The sequence below is a fragment of the Dryobates pubescens genome, chromosome 4 (assembly GCF_014839835.1).
Source record: "Dryobates pubescens isolate bDryPub1 chromosome 4, bDryPub1.pri, whole genome shotgun sequence".
Classification (NCBI taxonomy): Eukaryota; Metazoa; Chordata; class Aves; order Piciformes; family Picidae; genus Dryobates; species Dryobates pubescens.
The window spans coordinates 38,440,234-38,459,514 of record NC_071615.1 but is presented as its reverse complement, the minus strand read 5'-3'; the positions used below and the strand labels follow the sequence as shown (position 1 = coordinate 38,459,514).

The following is a 19,281-nucleotide window of genomic DNA, read 5'->3' as shown; positions in this document are numbered from 1 at the left end:
AAAAAAAAACCCCTCTTCTTGTTTGCTCCATCACCATTTTCCTTCATAGTGTCTGGCAGCTGATGCAAGCAGGTTGCCTTTAGATCTGCTTGAAATCTCTCAAAGTCCAAATAAGCCTGCTCCAGCCTTCCTTCCCACCCCATACATATCTACCCATATTGTTCTAATTAGACTGTAATTAGCTGCTTAGTTTTACAATTACGAAATTGAGGTTTCTTGGTCTGCAGATAGTTGTGAAGCATCACTCTGTGGCAGTTTAGGCTGGGTCCCTCCTGTTCCTGCCACATAAGTTACAATAAGGTGGACACAAGAAATAGTGTATTTCATACCCATAAATCCTGTGCCCTGTAAATCTGCAAAGTACTTCTCTTCCTCTTTCTTCCCTCGCTGCTCCTGTGGGAGATGCTCCTTATCGGGTAACAGTGGGGAGTTGTCTCAAGGCCTCTTAGACCTGGTGGGCCCTAACGCCAGGAGGAAAAGGAGAAGGGTTTGGGGGGGTAATCTCAGACCTTGGCCAGCTTGAGACTAGCCTAGCAGTGTGTGTGGGGGGCGAAAGAGCCCTGGGGGTTTTGGGTATACCCTCAGGTGGGGAGAAGGGAAGTGCTGGGAGGCTTTTTGGGTGTCCTATAGGGAATTTTGTATGGTTTGGGATTCTTTTGTCACTATGCTTTGTAGCTTCTGCAAAACACTAACTGCTTTCCATTTAAACTTTCCATCACTTCTGCAATCCATTTGTGTGAGTGTCACTCTTTTGCTCCTTTCAGGGGCAAGAGAGGATCTGCCTGGCCCCAAACCAGGACACATGCCTTATCGCAGTATAGTAATGAAGGGGCACAACTAGTGAAGGCATAAAAAATGGCTTAGAGTGCCTTTCTCTGGCCAGCTGTTGTTTCAGAGTTGGACATGATTACTTGCAGTGGGGCAAATCCAGAAACTTCTTTCTGTGGTTAGTCAATAATTTAGATCCCATTAGAAACTTTGGTCTGTTTATTCTTTTTTCAGCTGGTTTTGGTTTTGGGTTTTTTTTTGGGATCTTACAGAAAAACAGTGCTTATGGATTAAGTTCTTCCTGGCAGTTGAATGTTGTGATCAGTTTTGGAATTTTATGGATGGCTAATAAAAAGTTAAGGATTTTCCCTGACAATTTATCACATCTGCATATTTTAAATTTTCCTCTGTGTTGAGTCATAGTGAGTCCAGTTTCATGCTTGCTTTCAGAAAATATGAAAAATTGTTTAATACTTGACGCATTTTAATTGCTAACAAGAGCCTAAAATTATGCAGTTTCGCTTATTAGAAATAATAAGGAGAACTGCTTCTAAAAATGGTAGTAAAATTAATTTTCTATGGATGCTACAGTTTGAATTAGCTGAAACTCAGTGGTGTTTTTTGAGTGGTACTTAGGGTTTATATCAAAATGTTTCATTACCAAATGAAGTTTTATTATGCTATAATATAGAACATTAGAAAATCTTATTTTGTAAAGTTTATTTTTGTAAGACATAGGAAAAAGAGCCCCAGTAAACTTGATGAATCAGTTGTTTAACATGTAGATAAAGGAATCTGGTTGTATATGATTGATATAAATCAACCTACCTTTCTGTGACCTACAGGCAGTGTTTGGTACCCTTCTTATTTAAATCAAAGCTAAAACTGCACAGATTTTTATTCTGCCTCTCCTCCCCGTCCCACCTTCTCCTCAGAAGATTTAAGCCAAGTGATTTAAAATTTCTTTCATGTCCCTCTGAAGAACCATTGGCTGCTTGAACTGGTTTCCTTATATATCTCATTGATATGTTATAAAATTTCCTGAGATCCCCAAACTTGTGATCATAATGACCTGATAGTCTCTGGTGAAACAGAATGAATTAATTCATGTGCCACGTTAATTGTAGTCGGTTTGGTACATCCTCTCATGCTCTTATCCCCTCACTTGGGAAACGTCATGCAAAATGCCTTCTGAAATGCTAAATCTTCCTTTCTCAGGTTCATTTGAATTCAACTGGAGCTTCTGGAAGCCAAGCAACTGTTGAAAATTAGGCAATTAGCCTGCATGCTTAAGAGGACAATATCCAGCATTATGGCTTATTCTGATATTACTGATCTAAACTGTTTATTGCTTGCAGATTCATTAACAGAGATTTTCAAACTATACCAACATTTATTGGACTTCTAATCAGAAAAAATTTGCTATGACAGTGAGATTTAAAAGGAAGATACTGTGGTTTACATAGCAGAGTGAGCATGGTCTGTGTTAGTGTGGAAAATTAGTATCCTCTGTTTTCCCTTTTTTGTCATTTTGGTTACCTAAACGTTATGTGGTTCCTTTGAAAAGTACCTGGGTTTTGGGCAGAAGTACTAGTAGTTAGAGGGAAGGTAGGAAGTTACTGAAGCATTTTCATATTTTAGAAGGGTAAACTTCCATGGTGAAGAAATTGACATACTGTGCAATTACAGAATAGAAAAAATGTTCATTATATTGTCTGGTTTTCTGTCTTTTGTCAAAGTTATTTTTAAATTAAGCAGAGTAAATGTTTTGCATCTTTAAGTGTTCTGTTCTAAATGAACCATACTCAAGACTAAAACCTCTATTCGGCTATGATAATACTCTTTAACACCTCTAAGTCTTCACAGGTTTTCTTTTAAGAAAGTATTCCATTTTTCTGTAGTTACATAATGGCTTATGCATATTACAATGAGAGAGAGAGATGACAAAGCACTGCAAGTAATTTTAAGTAAGTCTTTTTTTGTAAGCTCACCAATTTTTCCTTTGGAAAGCTAGATGGATAACCTAAACTACTTCTTGATCTGTTGTAGTCTAACTCAGATCTGTTATGCTGTAAATACACTTACAAAAACAAATTTCCAGAAATTACTGCAGTACTACATACGGCCCAATTCTGCTAGGATGATCTATAGTGAGGATGTTAGTGCAAATTGAAAATGTTTTTCAGCTATTAGAATCGCAGGTTTTGGTTTGTTGGGGTTTTTTGGTGTCATGTTTTGGTTTGTGTTTTTTTCATATAAGCGAGACCCTAATAACAAAGTTCTGCACATAAATCTCCTTTATGCAGGACTGTTGTTGCACATTTTTTTGATACAGTGTGTGGTTTTGCCTCTACGTTTTGGACTATTGTAATAATTTCTAACATGAATTCAAGTCGCTCACCAGCTCCTAACTAACTTTCTGCATCTTTTGAAAGCTTTTGGATGTGCAGCATCTCAGCTATGTCTGTATGAATGTTGCTGCCTCCCTGGTGGAACAGAGGTCACAGCAATTCAACTGAAGAAATATTACTGTAGAACAACCTTATAGAATAACCAACCGCTTTCCTTTTTCCCTTGCTAATCAACATGATCAGTGGCAGTCAGGGTGTCAAACATGATAGAGAGACATGACAGCCAAAGCATGTATCACTTTGATACCTCTTGTCTTTCTTGGCCAGGAAATACAAGCCGCTTTGGAACACTCACATTGGAGTACACTGGGGTAAATGATAATCTGGCCATCTTGAGAAAATACTGAAAAGTTTGAACATCTTTCAGAAAATCTTCAAGAAGAAAGAAGCCCATAACCTCATTTATTGATCCCAGGCATAACCTTGAGCCTATAAATGGGAAAAATACAGCCTTAGGGATTTAGTTTTTGCTGGCAGCTTGGTGGACCAATGTCACTGAGGAAGCATTTTTAAAAATTGTTTTTCTCTTTTCCTTTTTAAATTGATTTTTCCTTCTCCTATGCAATTTACTGGAATAGCCAAAGACACGTTTCATTAATAAACAATCTAACAAGTCAGTTTCACATCTTTAGTCAATTGATTTATTGATGAATATATTTGCTATGCTTGCAGGTAAAAAAAAATACATTTATATGGTGTAAACTAATGACTGAGTTACTTGGATGCTGATACAAATCCTTTTGCTATTGTAGTTTCATAGTTTATAAACAATGAATTAAATGCCAGTGACTTTGTTACTGAGGAAAAACCTAATGTTTGTAGCCTGAGTGAAACAGCCTATGATTTCCCAAAGTAGAAGAGAGTGGCTAAGACTCTGTAAGGAGACAAATATAGTAAGTCTGTGTCCATGATGATTATTTCCATGTTATGCCCAGCTTAAGCCTTGTGGAGGCTATTTTTAAATGTGGTGGGGATGGGTTTTTTTTGGTCCCCCCCCCCCATCTCTGATATTATTCTGTTTAATAGGTAAGAGTTTTATTGGTTTCACTGAACTTCCTTCTTGAATGAGGTGTTCTGGATAAGAAGCTCAGCATAGATGCCATCTTGCCAAGTTTGCATTCCTAATGACTTGCACAACATCAGCTGAATTTTGCAATCTGTGTTGTTGGTCCCTTGTAAGGACAGTGATGCACATTTAAAGCATTACCCTGGGGCAGTTGGTGCTTGGTCTTAATGGGAAACACCTTATTTCATGTGAACATAAAATTTCTACATCTTGTAAATATTTTACATATAAAAAAGGCAGGGAGAGAGAGATCCTTGCTCCAAAGTGTTGAAATGATATTTAAGTAATGGTAAAAATTATTTTTGCTGTGACTCAGATTCCAAAGTTACTGAGACACTTTGAAATTTTAATTTCCATTTTCTTTTTCTGGCATGGTTTCAAGCTGCTTTCTTGCTAGTCTTTTCCCTGTAACGTTGTATTCACTATGCTGAAGCAAAGGAGTTTTCTGTGGAGAAATGGAGGCTTCCTGTATCGCAGGGAAATTCCTCTAAGTTGATTTGACAGCAACACTGTGTTTTATGGATTAATGGTTGATACTCTGTTCTAAAACCACATATCTGACTGAGTAGCATCACTTATGAGTATGCAGTTCCATCACAGTTATTTCTGAGATAAAACTGAAATAGTCTTAACCTTTCTTGGTATGTTTCAGAATACCTTTATCTTTAGTGGTGCTGTATTAGCAAGATAAAATGGGATCATAATGCTTTATGTTCCTGGGACCTCATACAGCTTCCTCAAAGATGGCAGAGGGGAGAGGCAATTGTTTATCTCTCTCGTAACCACTTACAGGACATGAGGAAATTAAGTGAAGCTGCATCAGGGGAGATTCAGAGTGGATATTAGGGAAGGGTCATTAGAACAGAATCCCCAGGAGAGTGGTCAAGACATGAATCCTGCCAGAATTCAAGGAGTGTTTGGGCAAGGCTCTTAGTCATATGTTTTAGTTTTAGGTAGTCCTGTAAGGAGCAAAGGGTTGGAATGGATGATCCTTTGGGTCCCTTCCAACTTGAGATGCTCTATGATTCATTTTAGTACTGAAAATAGACAGTACATTCTTACCGGGATAAATCGTCAGTGAAGTTTCATTAATCAATTCTTACCTTGCTGGCAAAAGCAAAACTTAAACTAAAGGATAAATGTTCTATGATTATTATATTTTTCCATGTAAGTAATGTTACACGTCTTAGCACTCTCATTTGACAATCTGAACCTATTTAAGACAGGATGATTAGTTACTCTTTGACAGGCACCAGCAAAATACTGTTGCCACCTAGGAAAAGATGGGAGGTTCTCAATTCCCTGAATTAGGCATCAATGTCTGTCCAATTATGAGGAAAGCTAAGAGTTGCTGGGTATATCCCAGTCAGCTCTGTAGACACCTTTGGTTGCAGTTGTGTACTGTTGAGCCTCATTCTGATCAAGGAACAAGGAGAGCATGGAACTTAGTTTCAAGATCCTGAATTTTCTCTGGGTTATCTTACACTGTGCTCTGGGCTATTGTAGCAATACTGAGTTTTCAAAGTAATAATTCAGAAACTGGTATTTTCAATGACAGGCTGCAGTTTCTTGTTAACAGAATATTATTTGATGGATTAATATGAAGTTTTTGCAAAATAAAAAATGTAAAACATTTGTTTTCTTCCACTCCTTTTTCTTTCTTTCTTTTTTTTTTCTTTTTTTTTAATTTTTTTTTGTTTTTACTTTTCCATCCTCTAGACAATTGATTTAGAGGGGTTCAGGCTGTTCATGAAGACTTTTCTGGAGGCAGACTTACCAGATGATTTCACTGAGCATCTTTTTACATCATTTAGCAACAAAATCTCTCACTGCAGCCCATTAATAAAAAACAAACCTCAGCACCTTTCTGGAGGTAAGTAGTAAAAGCACAGTAATATAAGAGCTGAAGGTTCCCTACCCCTGTTACTTTCCTCCTGCTAGCTATAAATATATGGAATTCTAAGCTATATGTATTTCTTGGATTTGTTCTGGTATTTGTCAAACTGGAACAACTAACTCAGTCATGAACAAGTAATATTGTGAAAAGAAATGCAAATTAAATTATTTTATCTTTTCAATTCTGAATAATGAAGCAACTGAGACACCAAGTGGACGGTCTTTGTCACATTAATGCTGATCACATTGTGGTGGTTGCATGATCTTGCTGCCTATTCTACTTGCATAAACACTCAAGAAACCTTCACAGCTTTATGCAGGAGACTCCTATTAGTAATCCTACATTCATATCAGCTACTGATATTTTAAATGACCTGTAAGTGTTAGTGTTTTGTGTTTTTTTTTTTTTTCCTAATGTAAAGATTTTCTTGAATGCCATTTTAAATTTTTATGTTGAATTAAGCATTTTTATTTAAAGTGATTTTGAGTTCAGAGGACATAACATGTTCTAATGCTTCCATGTGAAGCAGTGCTAAAATCTGGTACATTTGTTACTGTGCATAGCAGTAGGCTTAGTAGATTATGGTTGTAATCAGTTGTGTGGAATATTGAAAACCTTCTGTTATTAGTTACAGCTCTTAAGGGTTTGGGCAAGTCTTTAAGGCAAGTGATTCATTGTCTTTAAATATTCTTTGCAACAGTATATTTAAGTTAATATCTAAATGTATTCTTTATTGTATGCTGCAAGGTATATTTTTAATGTCAGGCATTTTCAGTATTGTATTGTTTTGAGTTATGAATATAGACTCTGACTTAAAGTCTCAGCAGCACAGTTTCATGTTTACATTAAATACTTCTATTTTTTTATTGATACTTGTGTCATGTTTTCATCATTGAGTAGCATCAGTAATAAACATGCTCTATCTCAACCACCAAAATTTGTAATCTTTTATGCATAGCATGTCTTGCCTGGTAACTGAAGAGCACCTGTCATTTAATGGTGCATATTAATTTATTAAGCTGTATTTTTACATACAATTATTTTTAAAAAACATCTTTTATTATTCTGTGGTTGTACTTAAAGAGTTTTGACACTTCATATATAGAAATGGTGAACAGCTGGTTTTAGGTCATTGCCAGATTCACAGCTAAACTCAGCTTTCTTCAGTTTCACTGTTACTCTCTCTGATAAATTTTATTCCTATGTGTGGTGAAAGAACATTCTTGTTGTTGGTGTTATTATTATGATTAGTTGTTATTAATAACAACAACAATTTTATGTATTAATGCTACTAGTACTACTACTACTAGTATTCTTCATTATCATAGTTGTTATTACTGTTGTATAAACTGTATGCTACGTTTGTTACTATAATGCTCCTATTTTTTTTCTTTCATGCACTTTTATAGTTAGTTTTTATCTTTTCTGTTACTAAGAACTTCAGAACTAAGATGACATGAGACCAGATTAGTCCTCTGTTTATATTTAGTACAATGCCAGAAGCACTGTTTGATAAATTCTTATATCCAAAGTGTCTTGAGAGAGACAATTCAGTTTTCCCTCATGCAAGTTACTTGTGTCTCAAAATGTATTGCAATCTTTATTGCAGTTGAATTGCTTGGGATTGAAACTACTTGATACATCTTTATAATTTGTAGCATTTAAAGAAAAAGAAATTGTGGGTGATATATTTTGATGTGCAAGTGAAAATTATGGGAACATTTCTTTTAGGGCATGTAGTAATTTTTAAATGTTACTAATAGTGAAAATCAACCAACCAAAACAAACAAAAAACCCCTGAGCATACTGGGAAATAAATTTGTCAGTAATGTTTGACACTTCTGGAAAATGGAAAGGTACATGATAGCTAGAGAAGATCACAAGGGAAGTAGCAAGTTCTATAAATATTTCTAGTATGTGTCCACTTTTACTTAGTATCTCTTGATCCACTCATCTCTGTTTTATAAATTGTGTTTTCAGTTAAGGTGACTGAAGAGAGATGGAAGCAGGTGCCAGGTAAGCAGCAGCACTGTAAGTCATCTGTAAGCATATTGTAGCCTCCCCTTTCCCACCCCTGATTAGGAAGTAATACTTCAGCCTGCACCTTGCAGCTGATGACAAACTAAAAGATACCTTAACATTTGCGTGCTTCTCATTTGGATTTCAGAGCTCTGTTTTTGAGATGAGTTAGCTCAAGTTTTATAATACTTTTTATTCTGTGCATAAGATTCACATAACTGGGATGTGTGATTAAAGGTAGTGTCTGAAATGATTAACATATTGTAATGTTTTAATTTTAAGGATGCTTAACTGACATGTAAGTTCATTCAATAGTGCATTGCCCTATTAAATATGTTTATTCAATGAATATCATCTTTCTGCAGCCATGAACATGATTCAGAGATACCATTTTTGCATGCCAATTTGCACTGATATATTGAATTAATTTTTTTAACCCTTACCTGAATAGACCATTGAAAATGTCTTCAGATTGTAATGAAATTTTTCAACTTAAGATTAGGGGAGGAGGGGGAAACCACCAGAATTCTAGTTCCATTTGCTAAAGTAATTAACGTGTGCAAGACAAATGGATGAGAGAAATTTCATTTGCAGGTTGTGTGTGCAGTGGTGGATCTGCTCTGAGTTAGTTGTAGAAAATATTTAAGAATGGTAAATCTTTCTGTGAAGTTTCATCTTGAGTCAGTGAGAAATGTAGCAGACTTGCAATGAAAGTTTTATTACTGCTTTCTCTGTGTTGTCCTGTTCTTCTCTCTTTTTTCCCCTCTATTTGTCCTGCAGATTGCAGTAATATCATCAGGTCTAGTCATATTCATGTTCTCTTTACACAAAAGGTTTGACACTGTTGAAACTTGTATTCCAGTGCTGCAACACTGCAGCTGCTCTTGATCATAATTACTAAAACTTCTTTAAACTATATGGTGGTTTTTCATAGTGTTCTATAGCTGAGGTTTCCATATTTTTAAATCTGTGTTGCTCAGACATACATTTGGCTTTCTTGAGAACACTCACAGTTGGATATAATAAGAGTTCTTGTTGACACTAAAACATCTTCAATTGGTGTAGCTGTTGTTTGTCAGATGAAGCTTCTACAAGCACAAGGAAGTGGTGTGTGCAGCATTGTGTAGGGGTTGTTCTAATATTTCATATACAGGCTTAAATTAACATAGCTTGAGAGAACTGAGGTTGTCTAGCCTGGAGAAGAGAAGACTCCGGGGGGACCTTATACCTTCCTTCCAATGTCTGAACGGAGCCTACAAGAAAGCTGGAGGGGGATATTTCATAAGGGTGTCTAACTGCAAGACTAGGGGGCATGGTTTCAGACCGAGGGAGAGTGAATTTAGACTGGATCTTAGGAAGAAGTTCTTCAGTACAAGCATGGTGAGACTCTGGAATAGGCTGCCCAGAGTGGCTGAGGATGCCCCCTCCCTGGAGGTTTTTAAGGTCAGATTGGATGAGTCTGTGGACAACCAAGTCTAGTTGAGAGGTGTCCCTGCCTATGGCAAGGGAGTTGAAATAGATGATTTCTGAGATCCCTGCCAACCTAAGCCAGGATTCTATGATATAATGTAGGCAAATAAAAATATTAATCAAATTCTTTTTCTAGTCAGAGGACATGAAAGCAACACAAATGAAAGCAAAGGTTATTCCATTCTCATAATCATGGGAAGGGTTGGGGTTTTTTTATGTTTGTTTGTTTGTGTCTTTTTAGGTTGCTTAGATTTCTTTGTTGTAGGCTTTTGGTTTGTTTGGGTTGGTTTGTTAGTTTCTCAGTAGTTTGCTTTACCTGTGTAGTATTTTAAAACTTCACTACATTATCATTCTGCTTTTACTGGATGAACTATGAACATTAATTGTTTAAAACTTGACATTAAATTAAGAACTCCTCTGAGATTCACATAAAACAAAGGTGGATGTATGCAAGAGTTATGTTCTAATTTTCTTCTTGTATATTAAGTAACAGAGGCAATGTGTTATTTTCAGGTCTGAGACTTAACAAAGGTACCTCTACATCCCGACCTCCTACTCCTGCCAACTTACATTTACCAGAAATGATCCAGCTGAAAGATATTGTTTGCTATTTATCATTGCTGGAAAGAGGAAGACCTGAAGACAAGTTAGAATGTATGTTCTTTTCTTTAAGTTAACTTTTTGTGTTTATTTCAATAAGCTGTCAAAAAAGTCTACATTTTCTGAGTTTGACTCAGTTTTGAGTAGCTGTTTTATAAAAATACAGTTCTAGATGACCCATTGTTGCGGGAATGAGCTTTTTTATTCTTGTTAATAGTATCATCCATTCTGCAGTTAAAATAATACTTTCTATACTGTTGTCACTTAATTCGTATCATTTTTGAGAAGAACAAGTTAAATACATCAAGGATGCGTTGAGTGGTGAACAATCTGTAGAAAAAGCAATTCAAGTAGTTGTTGATATGGTCTGTGGCCTCTATAGTATTAGTGAATACAGGAGAGCCAAGAATGATCCAGGTCTGCACCACTGTTTGGAATGGGTGTTTAACAGTGGAAGTTAGAAATTACTTAAATTACTTGATTTGTTAAAACCCAATGTGTCTGTCTGTTTGGAAAATGGGAGTTTGAGCTGAAAATTGGAGGGGGAAAAAAAGCAAAAACTGTGTGCTTGCCCATTATGGAAATTTGAAGCAAGTTTTCCAGATATATGGTTGGATTGACTGATTATCTATTTCTTACTGGGACCAAATATATTTTGATATTCATAGTTGATCTGTCTATAAAAGAACTGTGGGATCAGGAATATAAACAGTCCATATAATAGGAAATGCAAACAGCAGGTTGCTTCTGCCGGAATGAGGAATTCATTGCAAGGTTATATGACTTCATGTTGTTGAAATACCATGATGTTTCATTACCTCTGGTTAGCTTACAATGATAACTTTGTACTCTTAGGATCACCAATACTTTTGCTTCAGCAAAGATTGTAAGGAGCCCTCCTCAGTTTTTTCAATATCAGTTTGTTTGACATATGACTAAAAAATTAAGATGCACACCTGAATATGCATTCAGAACACAAGCACAGGAAAGATAAAATCTTAGGATTTAATTCAACTTACAATAACTGCTTTGTGATAGCAAGTTACATAAGCCTTATCAGAGCTCTGAAAAGCTCTGTGCACAAGTCATAGCATGAAATGGAAGAGCAGTTGCCTCCCCTGGTGTCAGGAGTTGGTACAATGAGGAGAGGGAGAGGATCATTAAAGGAAAATGCTTGTCCTTTCTTTGAAACTTTGCTGTGGTTGATTTGTATTTTGGTTTGTTCTCTTGGTTGGTGTTTTTGTGTTTGGGGTTTTTTTTTTACAAAATAACATTGGTGCTATGTTTCCTAAGTGAATTTCTTTCTCTTTATGTTTTCCTTTAGTTATGTTTCGCTTATACGATACAGATGGGAATGGTTACCTGGATAGTTCGGTAATGTTGTTTCTATATTTTAATGCGTTGGAAACCTATGTCAGAATGGCATACCTGTACAAAACTGCATTAATCCAAGTCAAGTTTTTATTTCTCCTGAATTAACAGTAGGAGTATAAACTGCAGTTGATAAAAAGTAATCCATTTTGGAAGTAACTTAAAGATTTTCTTTTCCATTAAGCTGCTGTTGCTCCAACTGTATAAATTTCCAAGTGCTGGCACTGATATTGTGGTGTCTTATTCTATAGTCTTCTGATTTTCAGTTGTAGTGTAGTGGGAGACATATTAATATAATTCCTAAAGTTCTAATATACTTCTAGGAGATGTGTATAAAAGCACCATGTATAAATATTGCATAAAAAGTGGGAAGTATGAAAGTCACACAGTTGGATATATGTAGAGAGATGTCAGAATGTCTGGGCTGCTATTAAGAAGGGAGTAACAATATTAAAGACACAGTTCTGAGGAGCAGCTTAACCACATGTTTGTAGTCAGTCAGATAGATGTAACTTTTTCTTTTTTATTCCTGTTAGCTACAGAAATAAATATTTTATTGGCAGCTCTCTTATTTCCTTTATTTCTCTTCCCCCCTCCCCCCCCTTGTTATGAACCTTCTTGAGGTAAAACAGCATAGAGTGGATTGGGGAAGAAGAGAAGTGACAATGACTAGGGAAGCTAATTTGTATAGAGGTACAAAGTAAATACTGTATCATAGTTTTAGGCAATACCAAACATGAATTTCAAACTTAATGCATAATAAATACAAATGAGAATTCAGAATGGTTCTAGATAAGCCTTGGAGTATATTTACCAGCCAAATTGTATATATGAACATGGAAGAGCACTAGTGGTACATGATGAAGGGAAATTACAACACTGTAATGGTAAAAAATAAATAATAAAATCTCTGTATTCGTTCACACCTTCATTCATACCATCCACTTTATGGCTTATTTCCATTAGAAAGTTATGAATTGTACAATTGATGTTAAAAAAATAAAGTGCTGAAATTTAAAGGACATTATGTTGTTATATGACGTGATAGACTTCAGATTGTTAAACCAATGATCACCTAGGAAGGAAAAATCTATTTTTACTTTCAACTCAGAAGCTGTCTTTTGGTCGTGGGGCTGTATTTTACCTCCCGGAATGCTTCAAAGTCTATGCCTCATGTTTTGCTGGTGAAGCACATTGACCTTAGAGTTGACAGTTTCCAGTGCAAAGGACATTCCATTAGAAACTGATGACAGACTGTCACTGAATATACCATGTCTGAGTTGTAAGTTGCTGTGAGTAGAATTTGGTTTTATAATATTGCCTTAATTAGTATTCTTTTTAATTTGCCTGTAGGAGCTGGAAAATATTATTGCTCAAATGATGCATGTTGCAGAATACCTTGAATGGGATGTTACTGAACTGAGTCCAGTAAGTATAATTTTTATAACAAGCTTTTAATGCTGTTAGCGATGGCCTTCAATCATTTCCTAATACTTCATTTCAACATATGAGGTGTTTAAGCCCAGGCTGGATGAGGCTCTGGCCAGCCTGATCTAGTGTGGGGTGTCCCTGCCCATGGCAGGGGGGTTGGAACTAGATGACCCTTGTGGTCCCTTCCAACCCTGACTGATACTATGATACTATGATTTTATATGTTATTAAGATAGGAATAGTAATGGTCTATGTTCCACTCTGACGCTATCAGTTGGCACTTTTACAAGTATTTTTCTGATTAAATCTGATCTGTGAATGTTTTTGGTACTGTTTGAAGCTTTTCTTAAGTGCGTGCAATGATTAACATTTATAGTAGAACTAGTTTGTCTCCAAAAATTTCTTTATAGTAGCTACCTCTTATTTTTACTGTATATAGGAAGTGCACAACAGGACAGAAGTTGTTTGGGAAACTTTAGGTGATTATAAAATGTACACAGGAATAGGGCACCTCATTTTCTGAACCGTCAGTACTCGTGTTATTACAAATCCTACACCAATAGTATTTTCCTTGCTTTTTGCATGTGGACAAGGGAATTGGACTTCTGCATAAGTTGTAACAGAAAGTTGCTCTATCACAGTATGGAATTTATGAAATTTTTCATTAAACTGTGTAGATCCTGCATGAAATGATGGAAGAAATTGACTATGATCATGATGGCACTGTTTCCTTAGAGGAGTGGATCCAAGGAGGAATGACAACAATCCCGCTTTTGGTCCTTCTTGGGTTAGAAAATGTAAGTAATTATCATAAAAGTGTCAAGTTTCTGCTTTCATGTCAGCAGTGACCATCAGGATAGTTTCTCTGAGGCTTATGTAAGGAATGTTTTTTCTTTGCCTTTTGTGGGGTTTTGGTTTGTTTTGTGTTTTTTTTTATTGTGGCTGAATGACATACAAAGAGCAGAAGTGTGCCTTTGGAATCACAGGTACAATAGCATATGTGAAGCAATACCAAATGAGCCAGCTCTGAAGCTGGAAGCTGTAGAAAGCATATTGTTAATTCCTAGCTGCAGTAGTATCTGGTAAGAACGTTTTACTCTCCATATGTTTGTTACAGCTGTTTGGAGCAGCGTCTAGGCGTCTTGGCATGGTGCTGTGTTGTGTGGCCTAACCATACTTAGTTGCAGAACTGTCTGCATTGGACGGAATGTCTGGAGATCATCTGGTCTAGACTGCTAATAAAGGCAGGACCACAGATTGAGATATCTAGGGCCCTGTTAAGCCCAGTCCTGAGTAATTTCAGTGAGATGGATTCCACCAGTTCTGTGGCCAACCTCTTCCAGTGTTAATTGTTCTCAAGGGAAAGAACTTTTTTTACCATAGGCACAGATGGAATTTCTTCTACAGCGATTATTACTGAGTGACTCTTGTCCTGTCATGATACATCTCTGTGAAGATAGTTCTGTCTCTCTATCTTAATATTCTAGATTAAGTAGCAGTATCAAAGAGAACATGTACACCAAGGACAGAGTGTTAAGAAAGAAGAGCTTACATTCTGTACATTTACAACTTGACATTAAAGATTAGACAGATGTAATAGGATCAATTTTATGAGTTCAACACAGCTGTTTTAACACTGGCATGCTGCCAGTGCCACCTGCTGTCCTGTATTTGAGCTAATTTTGAGCACATGTGTCTTAGCATATGTTTCAAATGCATTCCTGTTACTTGAGAGACTTCCTTCTTCATTCAGTTTGTTTCTGAAGTTTGTTTTTCAAATATAGAGATGAGATAACAAATAATGTTTACTTTCCCTGTATACTGCTACAGCCTGAACTAATCCTGGACTGTTTTAGTTGCTCTGTGGTTTCACAAAGAATGGTCATACTGAGATTTTCTGTAGGGGAAATATGCAACAAAATAGTGCCTCTAGTCTCTACTTCTTGCAAAATCTTATTAATCTAATCAGCTAAATATCTGAACTGAGGATGATTTTGAGTACATTTGAGTCACTGTAAGTAAAAATCCACTGATTCCCTATGTGTGATTCAGTAGCAAAAATGCTAAATTACTTCTCTGTCATCAAACAACAGACTTTTGCCAGGCTGAATTCCACTATTTCCATAGAATTTCTCCAAACAAGTCAGTATAACAACCAATACAGCAGATAACTGGTAGTCAGTTCAGTACAGGTAGTGTTCTGAGAGTATTTCTCAGTGTCCATACTTCATTCTTTCTAAATTTAAATTAAATTAATACAGATCCTTCTGTAGAGATTGATTTTCATCTGAAAGCAGAAGCTATTAGGAAGAAGCTGTGTTAATGTATGCTATCAGACACTTTATCCATTTGAGTATTTTTACTAGTTATTAGTAAATTTATTTAGTAATTTTTAAATTTAGTAATTTTCTTACTAATTATTAGATAATTTATCTTGCTGTGCTTAGCTTTACAATGGAAATAACAAACCCATGTAAACAGCAATCAAAATTCGGTACCCTGCTATCAGCATAGATCAGCACTGTCATCAAGAGTATTCCCAGTACTTTGTGCTGAAGAGACATAACTGTACAGTTGTGAAATCATATTATAATGGTATGCAAAATATCTTTTTGATCAGTAAGCATAATTTTATTAAATGAATGTTGCAATAAAATAGATGGGAGGGCTTTTAATGTGTTTTTTTTTAACATTTTACTGTACCGTGAATGAAGTCCATTATCTGCAGGAGTGTACAAGTTGAATTACTAGTGATTTGCTAGTGATTTACTAGGAAATGTTGGCATCTTCTGAGAGGGCTCCCATTTTTCATGCTTAAAACTTCTCTTGATTTCTTAAACCACTTGCATAACATGTAGAAAAAAGCAAGATAAATTTCCCATGAAACCAGCAAATGAATACTGCTTCTGTTTGTACACAGTTCTCTACAACTGGGGTTGGTCTCTTCTCCCAGGCAACCAGCACCAGAACAAGAGGATACAGTCTCAAACTGCACCAGGGGAGGTTTAGGCGAGGAGAAAGTTCTTCACAGAAAGAGTTTTTGGCCATTGGAATGTGCTGCCCAGGGAGGTGGTGGAGTCACCATCCCTGGAGGTGTTCAAAAAGGGACTGGACATAGCACTTGAAGCCATGGTTTAGTAGTCATGAGGCCTTGGGTGACAGGTTGGACTTGATGATCTTTGAGGTCATTTCCAACCTTATTAATTCTCTATGTTCAAAGCTAAGTGTATTTTAGGGCATTGGAAAGTTAAATAAGGAAAGTAAAGTCCTTCATGTCTGTCCATTGTTATTTTGTGTAAACTGATGGCATGATTTTGATGTTTTTACAGCATCAAATATATTACCCAAGCACTTCATTCCAGTGCATCATTCCAATTATTTCTTTTTACATGTTGTTCTTAGGTTTTGCAAACCCAGCTTTCTGAAACTGCATTTTGGCTATCTTTTCTCTCCCTTTAGTTAGATGATGGAAAGTAAGTTAAGAGTCTTTAGGACTCAGTAATCAAATAGTAAAGTGCTGATATCTTAAAGTTTTCAACAGGCTAGTTATTACATGAAAACAAAGGGCATTGCCTAGTGGTTTATGCTTCTTGGACAAGTTCAGGAAGTCTTCACATGTTGAAAAGAAGCCCGAACCCCCCCAAACCAACCAGTAATTGTCTTGATGCCTTTTAACTATAGCCAACTTCGCTTTGGCTCTGTACTGAACTTAAGCAGTGCTGAACTCTCAAATCCCAGACATTAATTTCAGAGCTTGTCCAATACAATAGTGACAAAGAACTACCATATCCCACTTGACTTTTTAGGATGTCAAGTAGTGATAGGACTAGGGGGAATGGATCCAAGCTAGAGGAGGGGAGATTTAGGTTAGATATTAGCAAGAAGTTCTTCACCATAAGGGTAGTGAGACACTAGAACAGGTTGTCCAGGGAGGTGGTGGAAGTCCCATCCCTGGATGTTTTTAAAGCCAGGTTGAATGTGTCTCTGGGCAACCTGGTCTAGTGGAGGGTATCCCTGCCCATGGCAAGGAGGTTGGAACTAAGTGATCCTTGGGGTCCCTTCCAACTCTGACAGTTCTGTGATTCTGTAATTTGCTATGCTAAGTATCGGTGAAGGTGTTATTTTATTTTACTTTTTTAGTTGGAGATTTGTCATAGTACCTTCATAATTCAGCTGCATTGTTTGTACTTAATCTTTAGTTTCCTTCAAGAGCCATACAAAAAGGCCAGATATTGTGTACAAGTTCTATATTACTTTTAAAGTTTTTATCGCATACTATACTAGATGCTATATTTACTATAATTGAAAATAAAACCAAAGAAACGCTTTAAGTAGCATGTGGAACTATATTATCCAAAAATGAAAGAATAATCAAGTTAGTGTTTTTAAACCATGAGGTTGAGATAGTCCAATATCTCATAGGATTGTGGTCTTTGCTCTCAGGCTTCCTCAGTAATACCCTCCTGAAAGAGACCAGAATGTTATTTTGCTATTACAAATATTAGCCAGCCCACTTTTGCCAAGTTAAAAGAAGTAATAAGCAAATATGCCTGATCAGTCTCTCTCAGCCTCTCCACTCTGACCTCCTTTCTAGACTGTCAGTAATCTTCTATTGCCCTCTCAAATTTAGTTGGGATTACTAAATTAATTTAAATGTTGCGAGAGCAGTTTAGAGTCACGGAGCTAAAAGGACAAAAAACCATAACTGAGTCTCATTTTGCAGCCTACATACTTGTTTTTTCTTACTGGATTTTATGCTTTCTATTTTCTCCTAAAAGTTTAGAGTTGCTTTGAAGGTAAAACTTAGAAATACAGAGTTTTCCCACTGAATGTTCTAGGGGAGGACTAGGTGCTTTACAAGGTTTATTTTTTTGTCTAAACAAACAATTTCAGTACAAGGTAAGGAACTTAATTGGTTCTTATTCTATAGAGGTGCTGTGATATGGATACTATTTGGAAATTCCTTTTGCAAGAAAGGACCTTGGAATTGTAGATGTGTATAATCCATTTGTACTTGGATTACTTTAGTTTTTCCACTTGGCAGTGGCTGAATATGTTCTGTACTGCACCTATTGGAACATTTAAGACCCATAATTAATAATCTCTGCTTTAGTCATGCCAATTTCATGGAAGTTGTTCCAAGAAATTCCTTCATGGGAAGTGAGAATTTCATGAAGAAAAAAATGGTAGGTAACTGCCCTGGTGAGGCCACATCTTGGAATATTGCATCCAGTGCTGGGATTAAAGGAGTGGAACATGCCCTTTATGAGGAAAGGCTGGGGGAGCTGGGTCTCTTTAGCTTGGAGAAGAGGAGACTGAGGGGTGATCTTATTGGTGTTTATAAACATGTGAAGGACGAGGGTCAGGGGGATGGAGCTAGTGATGTCCAGTGATAGGACAAGGGACAATAGGTGCAAGATGGAGCATAGGAGGTTCCACATAAACATAAGGAAAAACTTATTCACTGTGAGGATGACAAATCACTGGAAGAGGCTGCCTAGAGAGGTTGTGGAGTCTCCTTCACTGAAGACATTCAAAAACTGCCTGGATGCATTCCTGTGTGTCCTACTCTAGATGATCTTGCTCTGGCCAGGGGGTTAGTCTCAATGTTCTTTTGAGGTCCCTTCCAACCCTAACGTTTTATGATTCTGTGATAAAGGAAATAGTTCTTTCGTGCGGTGCAATTTTTAGTAAGTGTATGAGATGGGGTGTCACACTTCAGTCTGCAATTTTCTGAGTCTTTATCAACCTTTCAAGTTTAATGCTGCTTTTTAAGGCAATAGGTTGTTTGTCTCCCAAGCAAACACACATTGGCCCTTCATTACTTCTCCTGGTTGATAACTGGACTTGGGGGATGAGGCCAATTGCATGCTAATGACAACTAACTTAATTCCTCCAAAGTTTCTGACTGTTTTATTTCATTCTGTTTAAGTAGATCAACATTGCCACTGAGGTTTGAGTTATAACATTGACTCTCCTAGCATTATTTAAAATACCCTTTGTAATCTGGGTACAAAAAGTTGCGTGATGCTTCACTCCTAAGAGTTTTTGACAACCATGAACATTGTACTTTACTTTTAGCTAGGAGTTCCTCACTTGTGTATTATTTCACATGTTCTTATAAAGTAATAAATAAGTTGATTTCTAAAGTAATTCCATGCCAGATGTGGTCTCACTTCTGTTCTCATGGATCGTTGCTACTATCTTTCTCAGTGATGGTAAAACAAGTAGGTATAAGTTGCAAGTTC

The 19,281-nt window shown here is 36.6% G+C and overlaps 1 protein-coding gene across 8 annotated transcripts in view; it reads left to right on the top strand.

The window, feature by feature from the left end:
• The window catches only part of DGKB (diacylglycerol kinase beta), a 350,303-nt gene that overhangs the window by 83,085 nt on the left and 247,937 nt on the right, over positions 1-19,281 (top strand). For all 8 annotated transcript variants that reach the window (XM_054161138.1, XM_054161140.1, XM_054161144.1 and 5 more), the window contains 6 exons: positions 5,965-6,118; positions 8,123-8,158; positions 10,145-10,285; positions 11,556-11,605; positions 12,956-13,030; positions 13,711-13,830. In XM_054161138.1, the coding sequence (XP_054017113.1) occupies positions 5,965-6,118; positions 8,123-8,158; positions 10,145-10,285; positions 11,556-11,605; positions 12,956-13,030; positions 13,711-13,830 (576 nt within the window). The remainder of the gene's footprint in view (positions 1-5,964; positions 6,119-8,122; positions 8,159-10,144; positions 10,286-11,555; positions 11,606-12,955; positions 13,031-13,710; positions 13,831-19,281) is intronic.